At 42.4% G+C, this 25,097-nt stretch overlaps 1 protein-coding gene and 1 long non-coding RNA gene across 3 annotated transcripts in view; one reads left to right on the top strand and one right to left on the bottom strand.

The window, feature by feature from the left end:
- Positions 1 to 583: 583 nt before the first annotated feature.
- Positions 584 to 23,930, top strand: SMPDL3A (sphingomyelin phosphodiesterase acid like 3A). 2 transcript variants are annotated; one of them, XM_039530466.1, is made up of 8 exons: positions 584 to 835; positions 3,976 to 4,189; positions 7,491 to 7,635; positions 13,017 to 13,113; positions 14,794 to 14,972; positions 16,362 to 16,542; positions 19,944 to 20,068; positions 21,018 to 23,930. In XM_039530466.1, the coding sequence occupies exons 1-8, from the start codon at positions 739 to 741 to the stop codon at positions 21,315 to 21,317; spliced, it is 1,338 nt and encodes a 445-aa protein (XP_039386400.1). In that variant the 5' UTR covers positions 584 to 738; the 3' UTR covers positions 21,318 to 23,930. The 2 variants fall into 2 exon arrangements, with proteins under 2 accessions (XP_039386400.1, XP_039386401.1); XM_039530467.1 differs by lacking the exon at positions 584 to 835 and adding an exon at positions 3,001 to 3,056.
- The window catches only part of LOC120401010, a 41,094-nt gene continuing 33,677 nt past the window's right edge, over positions 17,681 to 25,097 (bottom strand). The window contains exons 2-3 of the long non-coding RNA XR_005596226.1: positions 20,140 to 20,300; positions 17,681 to 18,158 (exon numbers count right to left, since the gene is read on the bottom strand). This is a non-coding gene — a long non-coding RNA (uncharacterized LOC120401010). The remainder of the gene's footprint in view (positions 18,159 to 20,139; positions 20,301 to 25,097) is intronic.

The following is a 25,097-nucleotide window of genomic DNA, read 5'->3' as shown; positions in this document are numbered from 1 at the left end:
CTTCCCACAGCCCCTATGGGCCTGGCGCGGTGAACAGCAGCCAGTGGGAGCTGCAATCAGCCGAACCTGCAGACACAGCAAGTAAACAAACCGGCCTGGCCTGCCAGGGTGCTTACGCTGGTGGGCTGCGTGCCAAAAGTTGCCGATCTCTGCTCTAAGAGTATGTCTACATGTCACACCAAGCCCAGGTCTGTGGGACCTGTGCTTGTGGATTTGGGGTTTCCAAGTCCATGCTTGAGCATCCAGGCTGCATTGTAAACATGGGTTTACAACTCCTGGACCTGGTTCTCATAACCATGCTAATGCATCCATACCGCTGTATGCAGAGCATCTGACTCAGGTCTGTGTCCACACTGCAGAACCGAAAGCCTTAGACCCCGTCACCACAGGATTCAAGCTCTGTCCCCGCCCAGCAGGGTCCTAGGACCCAGGCCCTGAGGGCTTGCTGACTGGCACTCATTTGTGTGCGGCGGCAAGGGGGCTTGGGCTCGACCTGCATCAGAGGCTGGGGGCAAGGTAGAGTGTCGACACGCCCCCGGGGCTAACCCCTAGGGTGGCGCAGGAGCAGCCTCCACGTCCGAGCTCCGGGCCCGGAGCACCCGGGACAGCAGCGTTGAGCGCAAGGCGGGGCGGCTCTGCAGGACAGGAAGTGCCACGTGACTGGTCCCGGCGCACCTTCCTCCCCGTGCCGAGGCCGATCGCACGAGAGGCGCCTGTCCCGGGGCAGCTTCGCGGGCCATGGAGCTGGCGGGCGGGCGCTGCGCGCTCAGCCTCTGGCTGCTGCTGTGCCGCTTGCCGGCCCCGGGCGCCGCCGCCCCAGCGCCCGTAGCCGTGGGTGAGTCGGCGGGGCGCCCCGGGGAGCTAGCGCTGAGCCTCAGCCGCCGGGCTTGTCTCCTCCCCCCGCCCGCCAGAGAGGTAGGGCAAGGGGCCGCCCCCTCTGGAAAGGAGGCGGAGGGGCAGGGCTGGGGCCCCGGCTCGGTGGGGTTGTCACCTCCAGCCAGACCCTCCCGACTGGGAGCGACCCCGACACAAAGGAGCTGCCAGTCAATAGCTCCAGCCAGCCAGGCTTGTTCCTGCCTCCCCTCCCCCTTCATCCCCCAGGCTGCTGATTAATTGCAAAGCCCCCGCTGAGAATGAGAGGCAGACAGAGCTCTCCTCCTGGGGGCTTCCTCCCCCTCCCCCTCGGGTGGCTCACTGGCAACACCTCACTATAGCCTGGGAAAGCTGTACATCGAGCCCGTGTGACTTGTCCTAGCTGCTCTAAACTGGCGCTGTGGCACTGCCACAGTCCCTCACCTGCGTTCATATGTCCTCAGCCTCCCTCCTCCCTTTGTACCTGGCTGGAAATGTCCAGAAACTTCCCTGCCGGGGAGGTACACACACCCCTTCCTTTTTATTCACTCCCCCCACCCCCCGTTTGCTTTATTTTAACCAAATGTACAATGCCATGCTATTTACTTCTCTTCCCAAAGCTGAGGCATTTGTGTGACCCCCTAGCACTCTCCCAGATAAATCAGTCAGTGCCTGACCTGAGCAGAGCATGCTACAAGTAGGCATGACAGAATTCTATTTTAATTTTTTTAATAATATGTCAGTGTTTATTTTTAAGCATTTTACTCCAATTGTTATTGATCTAAATTTTCACACTTTGGGGGAATTGAGGGTGTGTGTCTGACAATGGAGGATCACACAATTATTTAACGATAGTAGATACTAAGATTCAAAAACTTAAAGCTTTATAACCATCCAAACATAAATTGTGACCATCACATGTCAAAATATACAAAGTAAATACCCTTAAATCAAACTCTAATAACTTCTCAAGTAGCACTTTTCTTTTCCTATCTGTAAATTTTTGACTGATATTGATGAACAAAGGAACAGCCATGCTGGGTCAGACCAATGGTCCATCTACCCAATAATCTGTCTTCTGACAGTGGCCAATGAGAGGTGCTTCAGAGGCAGTGAATAGAACAGGTAATCATCAAGTGATCCATCCCTAGTCACCCATTCCAACTTCTTGGCCTTCACAACATCCTCTGGCAAAGAGTTCCACAGGTTATCTATGTGTTGTGTGAAGAAATACTTTCTTAAGTTTGTTTTAAACCTGCTGCCTATTAATTTCATTTGGTGACCCTTAGTTCTTGTGTTATGAGAAGGAGAAATTGCACTTCCTTATTTACTTTCTCCACACCAGTCATGATTTTACAGATCTCTAGCATATCCCCCCTTAGTCATCTCTTTTCCAAGCTGAAAAGTTCCAGTTTTATTAATCTCCCCTCATATGGAAGCTGTTCCATACCCCTAAACATTTTGTTGCCCTTTTCTGTACCTTTTCCAATTCCAATATATCTTTTTTTGAGATGGGACAACCAGATTTGTTTTTTGGTTTTGGGTTTTTTTTTTCCGTTGGTTTGTGTGTGTACAATTAAATTGATATTTGCTGACATTTACCAATAAAAGAATCTGATCTTTCCAAAGCTGAGTATAGGTTATGTTGTCTGCATGAGGGTGTGGTTCAGACAATGGCATACAGGCTAGGCCCTGCATTACTTAATAATGCAATATGTCTGAAATTTATTTATTTACTCCATTATAATAAACATTAACTCATGTTTTGTCTTTGGTCAGCAAAGCAAACTCCACATTTTCTATGCGTGATTTTATCTTCCAGTTATATACATGTTTTAAAAGAACTATTGCTCCATACTCAGCTTCTGTGACTCACATGCATCTCAAATGCAAACCTCTGTAAGTTTCCAGAAGACAAATCTTGCAACCATTAGCAGAAATTGCAATATTACAATTTTCAGATGTTCACATCTTCTTTTTAAGTTCCTGAAATAAGTTTCTGGTTAAAGCACACTATGATGAGTCTGACTGGGGTTCTGTTCCCTGCTCTGCCATTGGCTGGCTATATGACCTTGGGCAAATCACTTTACCTCTATGCCGCAATTTCCCTTTTGTATAATAGAGATAATAATTTTCTCTTTTATAAAGTGCATTGAAATCTACAGCTTGAAAGGACTATTTATTATCATATCTGAAACCTGAAGGTCAGTATTCCTATAACATGTAACTTTGTAATTCATCTGTTAGTTTAATATACACCTAAAGTCCATTGGGTGCTTGCCTTTGCTTAGTGCTCAGGAACAGCAGTTGAAAACTTACCAGACACCTAGTAGCTAGAGATAGATACAAAATATAAGACTGGTAGAGGCTCCATGCCCTGGTAAGAAGTCTAGGCTGCTTGTTATCACAGCTGCTGGGGAGAAGGTTGGGGTTTCTGGACCCTGCCTGAAGGCGTCATCTTTCCTATCAACTTTTGGATAGTATATGTCTGGAAAAAACGGAAACTTCCCCCTCCTCTAGCTGCTGGAAGGGAGAAGTGCTTTCTTTATTTCCCCACACCCAGCAGTAAATAAGGAGGGTCTCCATCACTCCACCCCATGTCATCCTCCAATTTGGGGTCATTTACTACTGCCTATGCTCACAGCTTTCCCAAGCAGTAGCAACAGAATGAAATTGATGTGATTCTTGTCAGTTTCAAACCACTCACTCAGGCTAATGGACAGCAGCAGTGGGACTGATCATGGTTTTGTTAAGTTTACTCTACTCCTGCTTAGCAAAACTTTGAGGCACAACAGAAGCACCGGAGCAGTCTGCAGATTTAGGATTACAACACTGCATCTTGTACATTCAGTTCACATTTGCAGGTTGTCTTTGTAATCATGAAGGCAAAAAACTTAGTTTTTAAAATGAAAGCTTAAATTCTGCAGAACTTGATGGCATAGGCCCCACATTCACCAGGGCTAGTTTCCCAATCTCAGTTGATAAATAGATTTGCCAAGTATGGGCAAAAGAGGGTGATATTGACTCATATATTAATCTTAATGCAAACTGTAAAGAGAAACTCAGCACCTTGGCAAGAAATACAGTAGTCCATTTTCATTACTGTTTGTTTTCTAAAAACAGGGCAGTTCTGGCATGTATCCGACTTGCATTTAGACCCTACTTACCACATCACTGGTGATCACACCAAAGTTTGTTCTTCTTCCAAAGGGGCTAATGCCTCCAACCCTGGGCCTTTTGGAGATTTTTTCTGTGATTCTCCATATCAACTTATTTTATCAGCCTTTAAGTACATGAATGAGTCTGAACAACAAGTTTCCTTCATGATATGGACAGGGTAAGTAATCGAATCAGTCAATAGCCACCCTGCTAGTGAAACACTTTGAATAGTTGGAAGACCATAGTGCACTAGTTTTAAATACTCAAATATTTGTTTCTGTATGCAGCAATAAATTTGAGTTAGATGCTGCTTCTGTCTGCTCCGCTTGCATTATCTGAATTACTAACAAGTAGGGCTATCAATCTCAGTTAACTCAAGCGATTAATGCAAAACAAATTAACTAGATGATTAAAAATATTCATGATTAATCGCAGTTTTAATCGCACAGTTAATAATAAATACCAATTTAAATTTTATTATAAACATTTTTGGTTGTTTTTCTACATTTTCAAGTATTGATTTCAATTACAACACAGAATATAAAGTGTACAGTGCTCACTTTATTACAAATATTTGCACTAAAAAGATAAAAGAAGTAGTATTTTTCTATTCACCTCATACAAGAACTGTAGTTCTTCTTTAACATGAAAGTGCAATTTACAAATGTAGAACTTTTTTTTACATAGCTGCACTCAAAAACAAAACAATGTAAAACTTTAGAGCCTACAAGTCCCCTGAGCCTACTTCTTGTTCAGCCAATCGCTAAGACAGACACATTTGTTTACATTTACGGGAGATAATGCTGCCCACATCTTATTGACAATGTCACCTGAAAGTGAGAAAATGCGTTCACAAGATACTGTTGTAGCTGGTGTTGCAAGGTATTTATGTGCCAGATATGCTAAACATTCATAGGCCTCTTCGTGCTTTGGCCACCATTCCAAAGGACATGCTTCCATGCTGAATTTAAATTGGTATCTATTATTGTTTAACAGTGTGATTAAAACTGTGATTAATGGCATCTATTTTTTTAAATCAGGTAATTGCAATTATTTTTTTTAATCGTTTGACATCCCTACTAACAAGTTGCAAGACAGACTGAATGTTTAAGACCTCTGTAACAGATTTGGAGGTGCTGTGGAATAATTTATTAATATTGTATGTTGACCTGGTTATTGGGATGTTTACTGTATAAATATATTTGTATAGTTTAATATTGGCTGTTGGCAAAAACAAGGGAGCAAGACAGAAAAAGAAATAAAGAACAAATTTTTAACGAGGATGATTAACCACTGGAACAAACTACAAAGGAAAGTGGTGGATTCTTGATTTCTTGAAGACTGGATGCCTTTCTGTGCTTTAGCCAAACAAGTTATTGGGCTTAATACACTTAATACAGGGATAAATGGGTGAAATGTAATGGCCTGTGTTATACAGGCAGTCAGGCTAGATGATTTAATAGTCCCATCTGACTTTAAACTCTAATAATCTATGAAAAAGAATGACTCAAAAGAAGCCAATTCTCTCCAAACACTTGAGGGTGTTAAGAGACAATAATGCCAGGACAGGAAGAGACCCAGGAGCATAGGTGATCAAAAGAACTGTGGCAGGTTTAAAAAGAAACACACTCTCGAGCATGAGTGGAGTAGTTTGTGGGAACCAGGCTCAGACAAAGGCACCCACTGGGGAGTCTGAAGAAGTTAGGCCTGCCAGGTTAGCATCATGATGGTAAGCCTTTAGGTCAGACACACGTGTATGGACTATTTTAAAATATTTGTTCTCTAAATGCGTTGTTCCCATTGTTAAAATAAACAACACTTTGGTTTGAGAAGGCTGTCTGATCATCCATTGGGTACCTCTAGTCACAGACTCCTGAAGGGGAGACCTGCAGGTACCTGAACCCAGTCAGACCTTCTGGGTAAGCATGGCCGGTGCAGAGTCTGTTGTAGGTCAGGGCTCAGTGTAAGAGTGGGATGATTGTGGAGTTCCACCCTGGTATAGGTAAAGGCCTGAGAAGATGCACACAGAGACCTGAAAAGAGAGAGAAGTGCAGCTGCTCGGTATCTATGGTAACCCATGTGATTTTCATCTGCTACATTTTCTCTATCTGCAATCGTCTCTGTCCTTTATTTTGTGGTGTGGCTGGTTAAAAGAGATGGCCGCTTTATAATGCTGTCCTCCTCGTCCCTAACAACTGAAGGACCAGGCAACCTGTGGTTTGACTCTTTGGTTGAACCCCCACGTGGTTGTGCACAGTAATGTAATACTCGGAGGCTAGTTATTTTAACTGCATATTGGGTTCATACTTATGCCTTGACTTATGTGGTGAACAGGACTGGGTCAGGACTGGCTACCACTCAGATGGGAGACTTTCAAGAAAAAATCAGGTTTTAAGGAAAATTCAGGAGGAACTTTTCTCCTCTTTGAGTCAATACTGAACTGATAACTCAGGATTGTGTCGGTGGTGGTGCTCTCCTTTTGACGAGAATTAGAACAAGCCTGCCCGCTTTATCATCAACAAAGGCTGCTCCTGTAGTTGAGGCACTGGCCTGAGATGCAGGAGAGCAGGGTTGAAGTCCTGTGTTGATCCCAGGCAAGACATTTACTCTGTCTGTGCCTCAGTTCCCCATCTGTAAAATAGGGGTAATGATACTTCCCATTAGCACAGGGATGCTGTGAAGATAAATGCTTGTGAAGCATTTGAACACTGTGGTGATGGGGGCCATGTCAGTAGCTAGACAGGACTATCGTGGTATTTTCCATAAAAAACTGTAGGTGATTAGTTTGGCATCCTAGCGAAAATCCCACATTCTACCTACCTATAATTCCTTCTTCAGTGTAAATTAGTGGATGATTTACTTTTAGTGATGGGTATTTATTTTAGTGATGGGTAGTGATACCCGTGTTTGCTGCTTTGTCTTTGTGTTTCAAGGTCTTTTGAGCTAAAAGGTGCTATATAAATACAGGAGTAGGATGCTGACAAGTGTATGTATAAACAGACCAGACTAGATTAACCTATAGCACTTTATTTTCAACAGAATGGGAAGGAAATAAATAAATAAATAAATAAAACCTTAAATGGCTCATGGGGGGAAGGGATGGGGAAGCAATGAAATCCAGATTACATATCAATTTTGAGTGGGTTGGTTTGATAATGAAAAGTATTAATAGTGGTAAGTATTTATCATGGGATTCTCTGTTAAACATAAAAAGAACAGGAGTACTTGAGACTAACATTTATTTCAGCATAAGCTTTCGTGAGCTACAGCTCACTTCTGTTAAACATGGAACCTATTTATAAAAGGAGCGGACTTAGCAGGGACCCTCTCAGACAATGCACTAGCTTTTTATTTGAGTTCTGTAGCGGTGTTCCAGGCCAGAATTTAGGTGCATTGGTGGAGTTGTTCAGAACAACAAATGAGTAGGTTTTTACAGTGTTGTAGCTACTTTGACACTTATGAAGTCCTTTTCTTTTTAGGGATAGTCCACCTCATGTTCCAGTGGAGGAACTCTCCACAAAGATGGTCATTAATGTTATTGGCAATATGACTTCCACCATTCAAAGTTTCTTTCCAGATCTCCAGGTGTTTCCTGCGTTGGGTAATCATGACTACTGGCCACAGGTAAAATGAGTTTTTAGGAATATGAGCAGATGGGCTTCTTTACCAGAATGGCTGTGTATAATTAAAAGCGCTGGAACACTGCAATAAAAATGAAATTTGTATATGTGTGTTATACTGGAGGCAGTATCCTGTGATTCTCCAGTTTACACCTAGATCTTCAGAGTGTAAATATTTCCATACTACAGTGATGTGAAGTACAACTTCCTCTGTGTGTAAAGTTACCTGAACTAATGTTGATGTCAGATCTATTGACCTATGGTATTGCAAACTGACTTAGATAAATTGGATGCTTACAAATCATGAAACCACTACCTCATATACACAATTTATATACATTTCATTTTTTATGCTGGGTAAATCATGCGTATGTGTGTAATACTTGAGCTCAGTACTACAGATGGCATCCTTAATGGGATCTGTCAGTATGCCAGTAATATTCAAGGCCTGCTTAAAGCTCATTGGGAGTGTGTCCATTGACTTCACAGGACATTGGATCAGGACCATGTACATTTTTTGTAATTAATTTCCTCTGTTTTCTAATGGTGACATAAAACAAAAACAAATGATAACATAAAATCCCACCATTCCTTCACTGATATAAAAAATTGCATTAGTAGTGCATTGTTTGGGACTGCTACAGAGACTTCCACTGACAAGTTATTGGTCCCATAGTTCATTCCAGTCTGGCACAATGCCTTTCTGACTTCCACATTGTGTTAGCAATGTTGTTCTCGGCATAGATGAAAACATAGAAAATGAACATATCCACTAAACATATTTCTAAGTTAATATAGCAGTTCAAAGGAGTAAGGGCTGAATTCTCCCACCAGATCTCAGGGGAGGAGGTAGATCGTACGTAAGCAGATCAGTTGCGGTAATTTGTTTTTAGATTTTAGCTAGGACTCTCTTAAGATCCTCCCATACTCTAAACAGTCCTTTCCCCCCCACCCCCCAAGCAGCATTCTGTATGTCCATTAGCCCTTACGGGGGGACGTGTGTGTGTGTGTGTGTGTGTGTGTGTGTGTGTCTTTTAATATAATGTATAGTTACACTGTTTCTCCCCTTTGCTTAAATGAAATTTAGTTCAGGTTTTTGTTGTTGTTGTTTGTTTTAAAAGGAGTTTCAGCGTTTAGGGAGAATAACTGACACGTAGCAACCTCCTGGGATCTAGAGGAAGATAGCTGCATACAATTTTTCTCATGCACAGTGGCTGATGTAAATTCTCAGTGCAGACATTAGCATGTAGCTATTGAGAACCCTGTATGGTGAATGTTAGTCGTGTTTGTAAAGCATATTCAATGTAACACATTGAAATATAGTAAACTAGGACAGAAAAATATCATGCTCCAAACACTTGTTTGCTGTTTAAAGGGAAACTGCATCTATTTCTCTCAGCTGTGCACTCTAAAATATGTGAGTATTTATTATATAGCATTTTGTTTTGAGATATAAGGCCTGGTCTACACTAGGAGTTTATGTCGAATTTAGCAGCGTTAATTCAACTTAACTGTGCACCCGTCCACACCAGGAAGCTAATTAGTTCGACCTAGAGGGCTCTTTAGTTCAAATTCTGTACTCCTCCCCGACAAGGGGAGTAGCGCTAAATTCGACATGGCTATGTTGAATTAGGCTATGTGTGGACGGAAATAGACTTTAGTAGCTCCGGGAGCTATCCCACAGTGCACCACTCTGTTGACGCTCTGGACAGCAGTCTGAGCTTGGATGTTCTGACCAGCCACACAGGAAATGCCCAGGGAAAATTTGACACGCTCCGGCGCCTTGTGGATGTTCTGCAGAACCGCAGGCAGGAGGACAGAGCACCCCTGCACTGTATCTGCAACTGCCCTCCCCCACCACAAAGTCCCAAACCCCTCTCACCCAAAGTAACAAGAAGGAGGGGTGACAGGGGCCATGAAAACTGTCACTGCACCCCTGCAGAGTGCACAAATACAAGAAGGCTCTCGTTCCCTAAATGTTGAGAAGTCCTTCCCTTCCTGGCTCACCGAAGCCCCAATCCCAGTTTCATCCCCTAACTGTGTAGTTGATTATTAAAAGTAGTTTGCTGTTAATTACTATTTCCGTCAAGTTTTTCTACAGAAGACTGTCTGTGAAGGGCGGGGGAAGGGGGTTGTTAATTGTATAGGACAGTCACCTTTACCAGGGTACAGACACAGGGGCAGGATCACCAGCAGGTCACACACACAGTGCAGTCAGTAGGCACCCTGGTCAGTCTGGGAGGTGTTTTCCATGTTCTGTGTGAGTGGGGGGTACGTGACTTTGTGGCATGGGAGGGCGGTTACAGAACTTATGCAGCGGTCCTTGTCCCGGACCACAGAGCCACGCAGCAGGGGAATCCTCTCCCGCCACAAGGTCACGTAGCCCCCGCACACAGCATCCCGAAAAGGAGGAATGGCAGGCTCCATTGAAACAACCAGTCCGGCACTGCAGACCGCTCTAGGAGCAGGAGCCTATCATTCCTCGACTGTAGAAGCGGTGTTAACATCACTGCACACCCACCACAGTCTGCATCCCTGTTTCAACCCTTTAACGCGAATTCATTAATAAAGAAAACGTTGTTAATTAACAATGTTCTATTAACTTTATTTTTAAACGTGTGTTGGAAGGGGGGAAATGTGGTGAACAGGGTATGTAACCGCAGAAGAAAGTCAATAGTAACTGAAGCAGGGGCAGGTTCAGCTTCTCTGTAAAGAAACTGAATAGTCACAGGTTACCCTGCTCCCTGAGGAACCTAGCTTTCAAAGCCTCCCGGATGCACAGCGCTTCCCGCTGGGCTCTTCTAATTGCACGGCTGTCTGGCTGAGCGTAATCAGCAGCCAGGCGATTTGCCTCAACCTCCCATCCCACCATATAGGTCTCCCCCTTGCTCTCACAGAGATTTTGGAGAATACAGCAAGCTGCAATAACAATGGGGATATTGGTTTCGCTGAGATCCGAGCGAGTCAGTAAGCTCCTCCATCTCCCTTTGAGACGTCCGAAAGCAGGTTGAATGATGACAGTTACCCAAGACCACCCTCGACACATTTTTCCCCCCAGCATGCATTGTGGGGAAATCCCAGAATTCAAATGGGCAGCGGGGACTGCGGGAACTGTGGGATAGCTTCTCACAGTGCACCGCTTCCAATGTCGACGCTTGCCCCGTTAGTGTGGACTCACAAAGTCGAATTAGTGTCCTTAGTGTGGACACACAAATTCGACTTTGTAAGGTCGATTCCACAAATTCGAATTAAGTTAAATCGAACTAATCTGGTAGTGTAGACATACCCTAAGACTTCATTGATGTGCGGAATTGCCATGTTTTTTCCCTATAGTTTGAATATCATGTGGGCGTCTACAAGGGAGACACTGTACAAAATGTGAGGGTGTTGCACGTTTGGATGGGCTGTATTTTATAGGCACTTGCTTACTACGTGCCACAAACTAACATTGATGTTGCACAGCACATATGGCTGCTGTTACATATTTCACACTTGCTTTTGGACTACATGCCCCAATATGCTGAACACCAACTGATTGAGTAAAGCTACTTAATGATCTTTGGTCCTTTTCTTGTTGCAACGTATGTGGAAAATATCAGCGGATTAATATGTAATTGAATTGTCTTTCAGCCTTTGTTGTCATATTGGTCCTCTTGCACAAGCCTACCTGGTAGCTCCAATTAGAACAGGCTCCCTAATTTAGTGTCTAATCCAAATGTACACAGAACATGACCCTGTGTTTGGGAACCAGATCTAAGCCTCCGTGAACCCACAATTCAGCCTCATATCTCATATCTGGAGCTAGATTTAAGCATATCTGTTGGATGAAAACTAACCATATATTTGATTTTTGATAGCTGTGTGTGCCTGCAAAGACTGAAAGCTGATTTATTCGCAGACCTTGAAATAAGAGTGTCAACCTCAAGTGCCTACAAAGTTTAATTTTACATTTTATTTGAACAAATAGGAAAACCACCATAATACTGTTCTCACCCCCCCCACACACACAATGTTTTGTGAATCAGAAAGGTGTCATTTTCATCTTGCATCAAAAAGAAAAACACATTTAGAAACTTAGAAATTTTTTGTGCAACTGAGTTGTTAAGCCCTAATCCCATTACTTTAAATGTTTCTAGCTCTCATTTACTAGTGGTGTTAAATGCCATAGAAAAGAGACGTCACATTCAGCTCTGACTGAAATTCAGGTATTTGGTTCTGATTACTTGAACCTGGACCTCTGACAGCCCGGTGAATGCCCTAACCACTAGGCTATTCTGGGATTGGGGGTGGGGAGGGAGGGATAGTTTTTGACTTTTATGTGAAATTTTTTTATCAACATCTTTAACTAGGATTCTTGCACTTTCACCTGAGCCAAGCAGTGCTCAAGTGCCTCAGCAAAACCTGATTAGAGAACTCTCACATCAAACTTAGACAGAAGATGAAAAGTTTTTTCTCCTAAAAAAACCTGTTAAAATGTTTAGCTTGGGAGCAAAAGAGGGCTGGGGGAATAGCATTATGATGGTTTTCAGATTTGTTTAAATAAAATGTAAAAAATTAAACTTTGTAGGCACTTGAGGTAGAGTCTCTTGTCTCAAGGTCTGTGGACAAAGCAACTTTCAGGCTTTGCATGTAAGTAGGGCCATAAAAATCTTTTTATTGCATGCACCGCATATCTTTCCGTTACTGTGAAAGGAATTTCCAGAGCTGCACTGGTCATCAGTGATATCTTGTAGTCAGAACAGTACCTTAAGCTCCCACTCCTTACCAGGGCTGGCTCTGGCTTTTTTCCCGTCCCAAGCAAAAAAAAAAAAATTGGGGTGGCCAGAACGGCAAAGCAAAAAAACCCAAACAAAACAAAAACACCTGTGGCGCGTCCGGAGCGCGGGTGCAGGGGGTTTCCCTGCGCTGTAGATGTGCCCCGGCTAGCGGGGGGGAGGGGGAAGTGGTAGGGAGTGGGGAAGAGAGAGAAAAGGGGCCAGGGCTTCAGCGGGGCGCTCGCCACGCGGCCCCTCGCGTTGCGCCGCCTGCCGGGAGGCCTCAGCGCCGCTCCAGTCGGCGGAGAGGGAAGGACAGGGCTGCCCTGCCGGGCTTGTTACAGACCTGGCACGGCTGGGGCAGACGGAGCGTGCAGCCTGCTCCCAGCAGGGCGCTCCCCTGCTGCCCTAGGATTGGGCGGAATGCTGCCCCATAGAATCTGCCGCCCCAAGCACGAGCTTGCTCGGTTGCTGCCTGGAGCCGACCCTGCTCCTTACCACTCTACAGAAGTAACTGGCTGATATTCTATGGCCTATGTTTTCCAGGAGATCAGAACAGATGGTCCCTTCTGGCTTTAAAAATCCATGAATTTGTGTGTCAGACTGTGATGAAAGTTCTCTTTTTTGACAGGATCAGCTGCCTGTATCTGCCAGTGAAGTTTACAGCGCAGTAGCAAATTTCTGGAAACCTTGGCTAACTGATGAGGCAATCAGTACCTTCAAGAAAGGTAAAATATAGTAGCTATATTTTGTAAAACTAATGCTGAGAGATCTGACAGTTCTATAGATTTACCCTCTCTATTTCACTAAACTGCAAGAATGAATCAGTGCAATAGAGCATCTGGCCCTGTTTCTCCAGAGGTAAAAGAGTTATTGATTTTGCTATATAGCAATTCCTGTCTACAGTTAATCTTGTAGGGAGACTTTATTCTTGTTTTTGTATAATAATAATTCCCTGCTTTGGGTAGCATTTACAATGTTGTAAGCCTTGTACAAACATAAAAGAGACTCACTCACTGCATGGAAGAGTTCACAATCTAAAATAAGAGCGTAACTATCAAGGAAGGGTATGTGAAGCCATAGTTACACTTATACTTAAAGAAAAATTGAAGAATAATTGTTTACTTGTTTTGAGAATACTTGCAATTCAAAGAGCAAGTTTCAAAGATCTAGTAACACCTTTATGCAAAGTGAGGAGCTAGCAAATAATCACTGGGATTATACAATTAATTAAAATATTCCGTATCTAATTCAGTTAATCAGATATAGGCTGATAGAATAATGATTTTTTTTTAAAGCAACGGGCTGACAAACTCAATTCAATTTCCAACCCCCACAAACACTGCGGGTTTGGAAGTTTAATTTGAACTGGAATATTTGGGGGTTGGCATTCTGAATAGGAGAGACTGGGTAAGAAGGACTTGAGAGCAAGAAGGGAAGAGAGAGAGACTAAAGGAATAACACACAGAGGGTGTGTTAATTGAAGAGCTGGTGTTAATTGAAGTCAGTGGAGCTATAGTAGCTGGGGGATCTGCTCCACAACATCTACAGTGGAACCTCAGAGTTAGGAGAAACACCTCGGGAATGGAGGTTGTTCATAACTCTGTTATGTTCACAACTCCGAACAAAATGTTATGGTTGTTCTTTCAAAAGTTTACAACTGAACATTGACTTACTACAGCTTTGAAACTTTACTATGCAGAAGAAGAATGCTGCTTTCCCTTAATTTTTTTAGTAGCTTATGTTTAACACAGTAGTGTATTGTATTTGGTTTGATTTTGGTTTTTTGGTCTCTGCTGCTGCCTGATTGCATATTTCCAGTTCCAAATGAGGTATGTAGTTGACTGGTCAGTTCATAACTCTGTGTTCGTAACTCTGAGGTTTACTGTATGCTATAGAGGGTTGGCCAGAGTTGTGGGTTAATTTTTTCACGCTACTACATAACATAGGCTTCCTTTCATGAGCCTGAATGGATGGCAAACACATTGTGTTTTCCTTTAATTGGATCTCTGTTTTGGAAGTCAGATGTCCTTAACTACAGGAAAATCAGTGAACTCACACAATGCTAATGTTGAGAACCCATGAAATGGCTAAGATATTCTTGTTGCATTTAGCACCGCTTATGCAATTACCCAATTCATACACACATGCAAATTGACAAATAAAGGGCAAAAAGTAGAAGTGGTCCTAAAAGATGCCCTGTGTCATTTTCCTCACCTCTGAGTGATATTGAATACAGTTAAATCAACTAGATTACTTGAGAAATAAGGGCTGCTCAATACGAGTAAGCATTTCAGAATATGGTTGATAGAAGTCTTACTATTCTAAATGTCAGTGTAGTCCTTTCACTCTAAACTTGTGTTCCGAAAGCATTCTTCCTCTAAATTATGTTGATCTTGTTTCCACAGGTGGCTTTTATACACAACTCTTTCAATCCAGTGTTAGCCCTCAACCACTCAGGATAATCAGTTTGAACACAAATCTATATTATAGTCCCAACCATGTGACTCTGAATATAACTGACCCGGCCAACCAGTTAGCGTGGTTGGAGAGCACACTAGAAATCTCTCTTCAAAAGAAGGAGAAGGTAGGTGTTACACACAGAATACAATGAATCAACTCAATGTCAGTAGTAGTATCCATCATATCTATTTGTGTAAACTGAAAGAAAGCTGGCAAAAGGAAAAGAGAAAGAAGTGAATCAAGTTTCAGGGCTATTTTAGAATTTGCAATTGATTTGATAGGGCAGAGGCTTTAAGAAATGTATATTTGCTACCTGCTACACGCAGTAGTGAGCAATAGGAAAGAAAAAAAAAGAGAGACCTGACTCTAGTCTTACTTAAACAGGTTTAATATCATAACTCTGACCTCACTCTTGGTCGGTGTTGGTGCAAGTGAGATCAGAATCATGTCTGCATTATAAGGACTATTACAGTACTTTCATAGCCCAGGAAATCCAAAATGGAATTATCCACAAAACTACAAGACTTGATGCAGAGGATATTTCTGCTATTTAAATGGGAAATTGGTTGAAAAGTTGCATCTGTAACATGGTACCAGAGAACATTGGGTATGTTTGTACAGGTACTTGCAGTACAAATATTACATTCTTTCCCTTTAGCAGATAATACACATGAAAAGCATATTTCACAAACTCTATCTTGCAACACAAAACATTGTTCAGGTTGCCAAGCATGCAGAAGTGAAGAAATGAAAGTTAAAATTGTGTACACAATTTTGTCTCCTGTGTGGATACATATTGCTACAGTATTTAATCAAACAGTCATATGCCATTTCTCAAACCCTACAATAAAATATCAAACAATTTTGGAACCTAAAACAGTTCAAGAAAAAGGCACAATTTTTTTTTTAAATAATGGAACAAGTGTATTTTTTTAACTCTTCTTGTCTCCTAAATTACTGAAATCTTTTTTGCACAGCCTTTCCCCAAATATTCACACTAGTCCAAAGAACAATGCTAAAAATGTCACTCTGGCAAATATTTTTCAAAAAAATTATGAATGTTCAAAAAGAAAGGCATAGAAAGGAAATGTCATGCAGCTTTAGTTTTAGGAGTTGCCACTTCCCTAGTATTGTAATAAATGTATTCACTTATTAGGGTGACCAGATAGCAAATGTGAAAAATCAGGACGGGGGCGGGGGGTAATAGGAGCCTATATAAGAAAAAGTCCCAAAAACCAGGACTGTCCCTATAAAATCAGGACATCTGGTCACCCTATCACTTATGCTCATTTTTTATGTAAGGTTACTAAATATTGGTTCATAATTACTTTACACTCTGTTACTAACTACTCATGCTTGCTTATAGAAAAACTAACTTACAATTTTCAGAGTGACACCGTCTTTCAAAGACTGCATTATTATGAGACTCGGTGTTAATCAGTTCTAGGCTAAAGCTGAAAACGTTTGCTTCATATGAGGATGCTAATTGTGTTGTATCTATCTGATCTTTTAGGTATATGTGATAGGACATGTGCCAATAGGATATCTGCCTTTTGCAAGGAACACTACTGCCATAAGAGGATATTACAATGAGAGATTAGTAAAGATTTTTCGCAAGTATAGTGATGTTATTGCTGGACAGTTTTTTGGACACACTCACAGAGATAGCATCATGATCCTTCTGGATGAGAAAGGTAATGATGTTTGTAGCATAAAAGTGTCTTTGCTGCATCCCTTCCTGATTGGCTCCAAGTAAAAGAATATTTTGGTGTATATGGGGGCCAGTCAAACTCTGGTGTGAATTATTCTTAAAAAGAAATGGGGATGAAAGTGCTATTTATTTATGTTGTATCAAGGTTGTTGAACATTTACTAGAACACTGTATAAATGTTGTTCTCCCCAAACTCCTGTAATGAGAAATGCGCGGAAGAACTACACATTGTATTGTAAGACAGACTGTCCACATTTTCCTTTTCTACTGATATTAGAAGAGACTTTTAAGCGTCACACTTCTAATGAACACCAGTAATTCCTAGACAAGCATCTCTAGTCTTTCCTCTCCTCTCTTTCAGTGACATGGTCAAATTACACTGGCCGGTTCCTATTGTGTGTTATGTATGTCAAAGGGAATGTTCTCAGGCCAAGGAAACGTGTTCTGCTTTTTGTGTTTCCTGCATCATTACTGAACCTCTCTGCTGGGTTCCCTGCTGCTTTAAAGTTAATTAAGATAAGTGGCGGGGGTGGGGAAAAGAAATCTCTGCTTGTGCCATCTCCTTGATCAGGTGATTTTTCTTTGGGATAAGCACCCAGCTTTGAAGGTTTTGCTTTATGCTCTGAAATCACTTATTTTTAAAAGTGACAGTGGCTACAAAGGATGTTGTTTCTAATAGAAATTGCTGCTTAAATATTTGTGTCTATAGCATAGAACGGTGACTCCAGTGCCTGAGTTTGTTACAGTATCTATAAACTTACCATAATTGACTCCACATTTATAATAGGTTTTATATGAACTTCTAAAGACAATCATAAAACCCTTTGATGAATCAGCTCTGCACTCTGAGTCGCTGTCATCTTAACATAGACCAATTTCACATCGACACCCCAATAAGAAGGAATTGCACCAAGTGAGAGAACCACCTTTAGAGAGTTTGTTCTTAACATGTCTATTAAGGCAGGGCTGGCTGCACATTCCCAGGGCTGGCTGCACATTTAATTAACTGACTACACATCCAACTCCAAACTTCAGCGAGGGGGACAGACCACCCTTGCTGTTTTGTTGCTGCAAGTTGTGTTGTGCAAGTCACTCTGCTTCCAAATCTGTTTTATTGTCTTGTTCCTCTGACAAAAATAGGCACTTGCATGTCTAATCTTGCTCACTATGACTTTGCTCTTTTCAGAATGTGTTCTCATTTCAGGCATTTGTTTATTGACAAGCTTCGCTGAATTCAAGCTTAATTGGAATTTGCAGCCAAAATCCATGTTTTGAGATACAGAGTCCATTTTATTTCCTTCAGAAGAGTCTGCTGGCTTTCCTGCACTGTTCTGCAGTTTTCAGAGCTCCTGCTCACTTGTGGCCTTCAGCCTTGTGACTTCTGCACTGTTATGTTGGCTGCATAAAGGAATATCTAACTTTCTTCATAGAGATGCTCTAAATACACATACTTGTGTATTCTAGCTACTGAAAGTCCTCAAATATCTTCCTTTGACTTGCTGTAAAGAGCAGGGTAGACATAACAGGTGCCAGCAGGGATTTCTCTCATAGTCTGGTTAGGTGAGCTTCAGGGCAAATTGTTGTAGGCACCTGACATTTCTGATAATGCAAAAAACATAAAGGAAGCTGCGGTAAGTTGAAGATAGCTCTGATCTGTTTCCTTTAGTGAGGCTTGTCACAGTTCAGGGCACCTGTACCTGAATTCCCCCTCCGTGGTCCAGCAGGGGAAACCACTCTCAAGCTTCTGGCTCCCTAACTATCAGTCTCTTGGGTGGAGACATGTCCTAAGTTCCCTCTAAGCTTTGCGGCCATGCAGCAGCCTATTAAGCTCCATGCAGGCGCTCAGGGCTGTGGTGGGGAGAGGTGCCTCTCTCCACCGACCCCAAGCCAGCCCCCGGCCTGGACCTACCGTGGCCGGGGGAGAGGCACCCCTCCCCCGGCTCCAGCCCAACTCGCGGAGAGATGCCTATCCCATGGCCCCAACCCCGGAGCTGCTGTGGCAGGGAAAGGTGCCTTCCCACCCACCCCCCTTCCCCAGCCCAGGTGCTGCTCAGGGAGAGAGAGCTAGGGGGAATCCTTTATCCCCGCTGTAGCCCTGAGGCAGCCTGCACCCCAAACCCCTTATCCCAGAGCTCACCCCACCCCAGCCAGAGCCCACTGCCCCCACCCTGAGCCCCTCATCCTCTGCCCCACCCCAGAGCCCGCACTCCCAGCTGGAGTCCTCACCCCCCTGCATCCCAAGCCTCTGCTCCAGCCCTGAGTCTCCTCCCACACTCTGAACCCCTTGGTCCCACCCCCACCACATGAATTTTGTTATGTGCACCAATATGGAGGTGAAGTTTCACACGTCACCTCCATATTGGTGCACACAACAAAATTCATTCTGCACATGCATGCAAAAAATTAGAGGGAACACAGGACATGTGTCTCTCCTTCCTGACTAGGGTATTTCCAGGCTGCACAGTGCCCTGCCTACAGCGAGTTCCCCAGCAAATCAGACTGCCTGAGCAGGCCTGCTTTGCCTTCTCCTCAGAGGCTATAGGCAGCATAATTGGCCACAGTTAAGTTACACCCAGCTCTTACTAAGCAACATTTTTATGCGTAAGGTAAAAGCATTACAGAGAAAATATATTAAAACAATAAAAGGAAGGATTGGCGCCTCCCTTGGACAGTTTAAACTCAAGCTGTTTATCCAAAAGTCCTTTTGCTGACTATTGGTTCTCTAGAGTATCCAGTCTGAATCAGCATATGCAAATCTCTCCTGGTGGTGGTAGCTCTCTGGAGGTATTTAACCTGAGTAAATTTGCCTAATCACTCCCCCATTGTTCTCAGTTCCGAGGACTGTTGTTCCCATCCCCCATGGAATTGCATACAGTCCCTGGCCCACAATGATACATAAACTTAATTCAATAAGGACCTGAACAATAGCTCTGTGAATCTCAAAAGCTCATCCCTTTCAACCAGCAGAAGTTGGTCCAGTAAAAGAAAAATGACCACACCTACTTTGTCTCTCTTCAATGAGGTTGTGCAGGAAATTGCCATATCTGTCACCAGGCTAACAGGAGAAATGCACTGGATAGGTAGGGCATGGCTACATTCTGGATTGTTGGGCCAATGTAGCTATTCTAGTGCAAGCCTCCAGTGTAGATGCGCTGCACTGACATAAAGTGGAGTTCATATGGGTGAGACGTACCTAGGTTTGCACCAGCGCAGCATCTCTGTGCTGGGCGGTTGCACTGATATAGCTACCCCTGTGCAAAAATCCCTAAAGTACTTAAGCCAAGCACCCTGGGTCTTGTCGTCTTTGTTCTCAAATGTAAATAATGCATTTCTGAAAGCATTTACCCTAAAGGGAATGATTATTTCCCAATTATTTTTTTTTAGAAAACCCAATAAATTCCTTGTTTGTGGCACCTGCCGTGACTCCAGTGAAAAGTGTGTGGCAGAGAGAGTCCAACAATCCTGGAGTCAGACTGTATCAATACGATCCTCTTCAGTACAGCTTGTTGGTATGTGAAGATGAAAAGCATTGTGTTAGTGTTCAGGATTAAAATAGCTACAGCTCAAGCCTTTTTCATACCGGGTGTCCTGCTGCCAGATTGGTGCTGGGTTCTGTCTCCTCAGTGGTAGGCAGAGAGGGGTGGGAGGAGGAAGGGTTCTTCTTAATCTTCAAATAGGAACGATGTAGCCTTTCCTGGACCTGAAAGACCCACCTCCCATTTTCCTTCTGCTGCCTAAACCCTAGAACACAGAATAAAAGTCAGGAAAAAAGCTTTTGTTCAGCCATGGAAAAGGCAGGTAGAATCCTGGCGCGTACGGATAGGTCTCTCTTTAGACACCTGCGAGCTTTGGTGATAGAGAGAATAACTTTGGTGCGCTTAGTCTGGCACTGTATAAAACACTGGAAGAGAATTTCCAGAAGGTTCAGGGGTGAAATCCTTTGCCTTACTGGAGTCAATGGCAAAGCTTATGTGCTTAGCTGCTGCCCATTTCTCACATGACCCTCATTCCTGCAGGTCTTCATTTCCCTACATTCTTCCCGTGGCCTCCACTGGCCACCTATCCATATGCCACCAAATGGTGCCTGGGGAAAAGTGAGTTCAGCCCTTACTATGCTTTTCTCCCTATATGTAGCCTAGATCTGGTTTTATCATTCATTTGGCCAGCCACCAGAGATGAGCATAAGGGACTTTGGTTTACCCTCTTTTTTGAGAGGAAGCACCTCTAATAATGTAGCTACCTCATTTGTCTCTCTCTCTTTCTTCCCCCCACCATTACTTCAATGCAAGTGTCAGCTTATGGTGTGAGCCCAGCTCTTGGGGTGGGGCATGACCTTTTATTCAGTTGTGAATAATAAGCAGTGACAGCTTCCTAATCAATATATCATTCTAGAAACTTAATGAAGCAAGCAAGAAAGCCATACAACTGTGCCCCCTCTCCTTTTTTTTAAACCTGTAGGATCTTTGGCAGTTTTACTTGAACCTCACAGATGCCAACCTGAAAAATGAATCAAACTGGAAACTAGAATACATCCTGACCAAAGCATATGGTATTGAAGACTTGAAGCCAGAAAATTTATATGAAATGGCAAAGCAATTCACTGTGCCACACAGCAAACTGTTTCAACAGTATTACAATAATTTCATTGTGAGTTATGACAAAAGCATTGTCTGTGAAGGGGACTGCAAGACCAGCCAGATATGTGCAATGCAGTATTTGGATTACTCTTTCTATACAGATTGTATCCAACGGGGGTAGTGTGGAGATGAAGTACAATCTGATCAGTACTGATGTTGCTATGTAGCCTGTATTTTAAGGAATTTGTTTCCCTATTCTGCTGAAATGGGAGCCTGCGGCAATCCTCTGTGAATTGCAGGGGGACATTAGATCCCCTAAATCTTTTATTCTTGGTAAATATATTGCCCATAATTTTCCAATTGCTTTGTCTAAAGTTAAACACCTTAATAACAATGGCTTGATTTTTCAGTGATCCTGAGCACCAGTGACAGCCATTACAGTGAATGTGCACTGCAGTTGCTCAGTACCTATGAATACAAGCCATTTTTATTCAGGTGTGTAAATACAGGTTTAGGTGTCTAACTTTAGGCACTTTGGTTTGAATACTTGGGCAATATATACGCTGTTTAGAATATAATCTGTAATGCTGAAAAAAGCAATGTTTGTATAAGTGTAAATCAAGTTATCACACAATCAGTACACACACCTTTGTGATCAGTAAATATTTACTGAAAGTTGAAGGACACAAGACTATCCAGCACTAAGCATATGTCTACATTTGGACCTGGGGGTGTGGTTCCCAGCTCAAGGAGATATACTCCTGCTATCTCTAATTGAGCTAGTGTGCTAAAAATAGTGTAGTTGCAGCAACATGAGTGGCGGGATGGGCTAGCCTCCCTGAGTGCATGGCTAGGATGGTACATATTTGGGTCAGCTAGCTTGTTCTGTCACCAGCGCTGCCATGGCTACATGCTGTTTGTAGCACGCTAGCTCAATCAGCGCTAATGTGAGTATGTCTCCTCGAGCTGGGAATCATACCCCCAGCGCCAAGTCTAGATGGTACCTTAAGGCTCAGATCCTCAAAGGTGCTTAGGCACCTAACACCCATGGGAGGCACCTAAATGCCTTTGAGGATCTGGACATTGCTTTCTCCGTATAAAGCTGTGTATATTAGTGGTAATGTCAGTTTTATACGTATTTATATTAACAGATTTTTTGACAACAAAGAGACACAAATCAATGTTTAAATCAATGGAAGTCACTAATAAGATATGAACACACATTCATCTACATAATATAGGCAAACGTGCACCTATCACAAGAATTCTGAGACTTTTTCATAGGGTGAATTATATCATAATACAGAGTTTCTCATGGACAACCTTTCCTCTGGTTTGTGATTGCACAGACCATCTATTCCCTGAGTCAGCTGCAGCTATTGTTTACATGAAAAAGTAATATTATCCAAGTATTTTAAATGGCTTTTAATGCAATTCAGCATATGGAAATGAGAAGTCATTTTCTGCTCTCCATGGAGCGCAGGGCCAGTTTGAGAACTGTGGTTAATATATATATTATTCATGGGTAGCCAAAGCTGTAGCTGTGGTTGCAAAACTATTGCCATTATTAACCCCTTATTTTTCATGAGGTCTTAACTTACTATGAGGTCTTAACTTACAGATAGATTTTGCTGTTGGAGAACATCTTATGTTTTGTCTCAACCCAAAAGTGAAATTTGTTCTGCAAAGTCTGAGGGGAAAATCCCTTCAGATGTTGGTTATGAAGAAGAAATTTAAAAAATAATAATAAAAAAAAATATTGTTAGCTTTTTCAAATACCTTAGACTTGTCATGGAAAGATCCTCCAATGAGGAATGCTTGCTTTTGCTAAGTTTGCATTCTGAAACAAATCTTTCAGTGTTGTTAACATTTGAGCAGGTCATTGAATATGCACAATAGGAAATCTCATTAAATTTTAAATGGTGCCCGTACATGCTCAAATCTAGCAATACGGACTTTGAAAAAAAAGGTAAGAGAACTTAATCTGGCTTTCTTCAATTATTCTCTGTAAACAAGGCCTCCATACTATGACAGTGTTCCTTCCTTCCTTCCTTCCTATGAATGTTTAGAATGTGCTTAATCATTAGATCACACATTCTATTAATCTTTCCCATACACTGGCCTTTGCACACCAGAATGCAGCATGACTGACTTCTTAAAAGCATTGCTGGGATTCCTGTAACTATCACACTGTTATTTGTTCAAACTGTATGTCTTTGCATTAAGATATATATTTACACTTCAAAGTGATGCAGTGGCATTAATACGAAAAAAAGATGTTTTTAAAATAAAATAGGAAAATACAAGAATGAAGGTCCTTTTATGAAAGCGAACTCACCCACATTATACATTTGTAGTATTTTCCCATTGCTGTTAGGAATAATCTGTCCAAAATAACATTTCTCTGATAATTTGACCACTCGTATTTCACAATTTAAAAAAAAATTGTGCACAAACTTAATTGCTGTATTAACATTTCATTCATATTTTGAGGGTATGTAAAATATAGAAATACAGGCTTTAATGCCGTGTAAAGTCATCTTTTATGCCAAATAATTTCTACTGTAATATTTCTCTTAAATTATATTTCCCGAAATTTTCCATGTTTTCTCAGCCTAGATGTGGCTCCCCCACCCCCTTTAAAGTGGAATAAATCATTTAGAATGAATACCAGCAAATGGTCTGATTACATTCTAATGGAAGCAGGGCTGAAAGTAACTTAAAGGACTTACCGGTACGCTGGAGTCCTGAGCGGGGTGTGGCCTCAACTGGAAGAAGCGGGGCCTCAACCGGAAGAGGCGGGGCCTTTCAAGATTTAAAGGCCCTGGGGCTCCAGCTGTGGCTGGGAGCCCCAGGGCCTTTAAATCACCCCAGAGCTACCAGCTGCAGAGGCAGCTGGGAGCCCCGGAGCTCAGGGGCGAATTAAAGGGCCCAGGACTCCGGCTGCCACAGAGCTCTGGGCCCTTTAAATACAGGTTACTTAGTGGCCGTTTTCTTTTTGCATATTTAGGTTTAGGTTGGAGTTATGGCACTCAAGGCAATTATTGAATTCCCTCTTTGGTTCTACGAAAGTTCTGGAAACCAGATACCTTTTCCTGACTTGTAGCTATTTTAATTAATCATAACATCAGTGAAGAGGATGGCCATAACTTAGAAGATAATGTTTGTACTTCATGGTCCAGGAGACACAGACAAGGCTTTCATCTCAGGGCCAAAAGACCAAACCCATCAAGATACTTGATCACAGCCTTTGATAGGCCGAGAGACTACTTACACTTGATCTTACCTCTGAGGAGCCGAGAAGCGAATACTACATTCTGGCCTTAATAAATTTATACACCTCTATAAGATTATTGTTTGTAAGACAAGATTCTTGCTTCATAGTTTGTATAATTACTTATTCCCGCCTCCATTTAGAGATTAATTTTGAGGAATATTTGTAAAGCCATATTTAACAGAAAAAGACAAATTACACCACATAGTGGATTTGAAAAGTGCTTTAATTTTATCTAGAGCCAAATTTTAGAAGATAAGCAAGAATAGTTTTTTTTTTCTTTGAGTGATTGTCCACATGCACATTCCACTAATAGTGCACATACACCCCATGTACTCAAGTTTGGAGTCTTCTGGACAGCAGGAGCTGCAGTGCACGTACACCGTGCAGCTCCTCATGCACCTCAGCGAGGATATAAAAGGGCAGAGTGCACAAACTGCTATCATTTCCTCTCAGTTGCCTTCTGGCAACCAGATGGAGGGCTTGCTGTGTACTCCAGCTCTATTTCTGTAGTTATGGTTATAGTTTTAATTGTTAGTAGTTATTGCCCACTGGCAAATTTTAAGCAAACACAAACAGCTGATTTGGATTATGAAAATGACCTCATCAAGGTCCCTGGAGTTTAAGTACTGCTTCTCTTACAAAAGATACGGGGCTGCCAATGATGGGCACCTCAAGTACAATTAC

This window comes from Mauremys reevesii, linkage group 3 (genome assembly GCF_016161935.1).
Source record: "Mauremys reevesii isolate NIE-2019 linkage group 3, ASM1616193v1, whole genome shotgun sequence".
Classification (NCBI taxonomy): domain Eukaryota; kingdom Metazoa; phylum Chordata; order Testudines; family Geoemydidae; genus Mauremys; species Mauremys reevesii.
The sequence above is the reverse complement of the archived record's forward strand: the minus strand, read 5'-3'. Positions and strand labels throughout refer to the sequence as shown.

Excerpts from the sequence above, each read along its gene's own strand:
- SMPDL3A (XM_039530466.1), top strand. The coding sequence starts at position 739 with ATGGAGCTGGCGGGCGGGCGCTGCGCGCTCAGCCTCTGGCTGCTGCTG. Across the intron at positions 836-3,975 it reads CCCAGCGCCCGTAGCCGTGG|GGCAGTTCTGGCATGTATCC; the intron begins GTGAGTCGGCGG and ends TTCTAAAAACAG. Across the intron at positions 13,114-14,793 it reads AATCAGTACCTTCAAGAAAG|GTGGCTTTTATACACAACTC; the intron begins GTAAAATATAGT and ends TTGTTTCCACAG.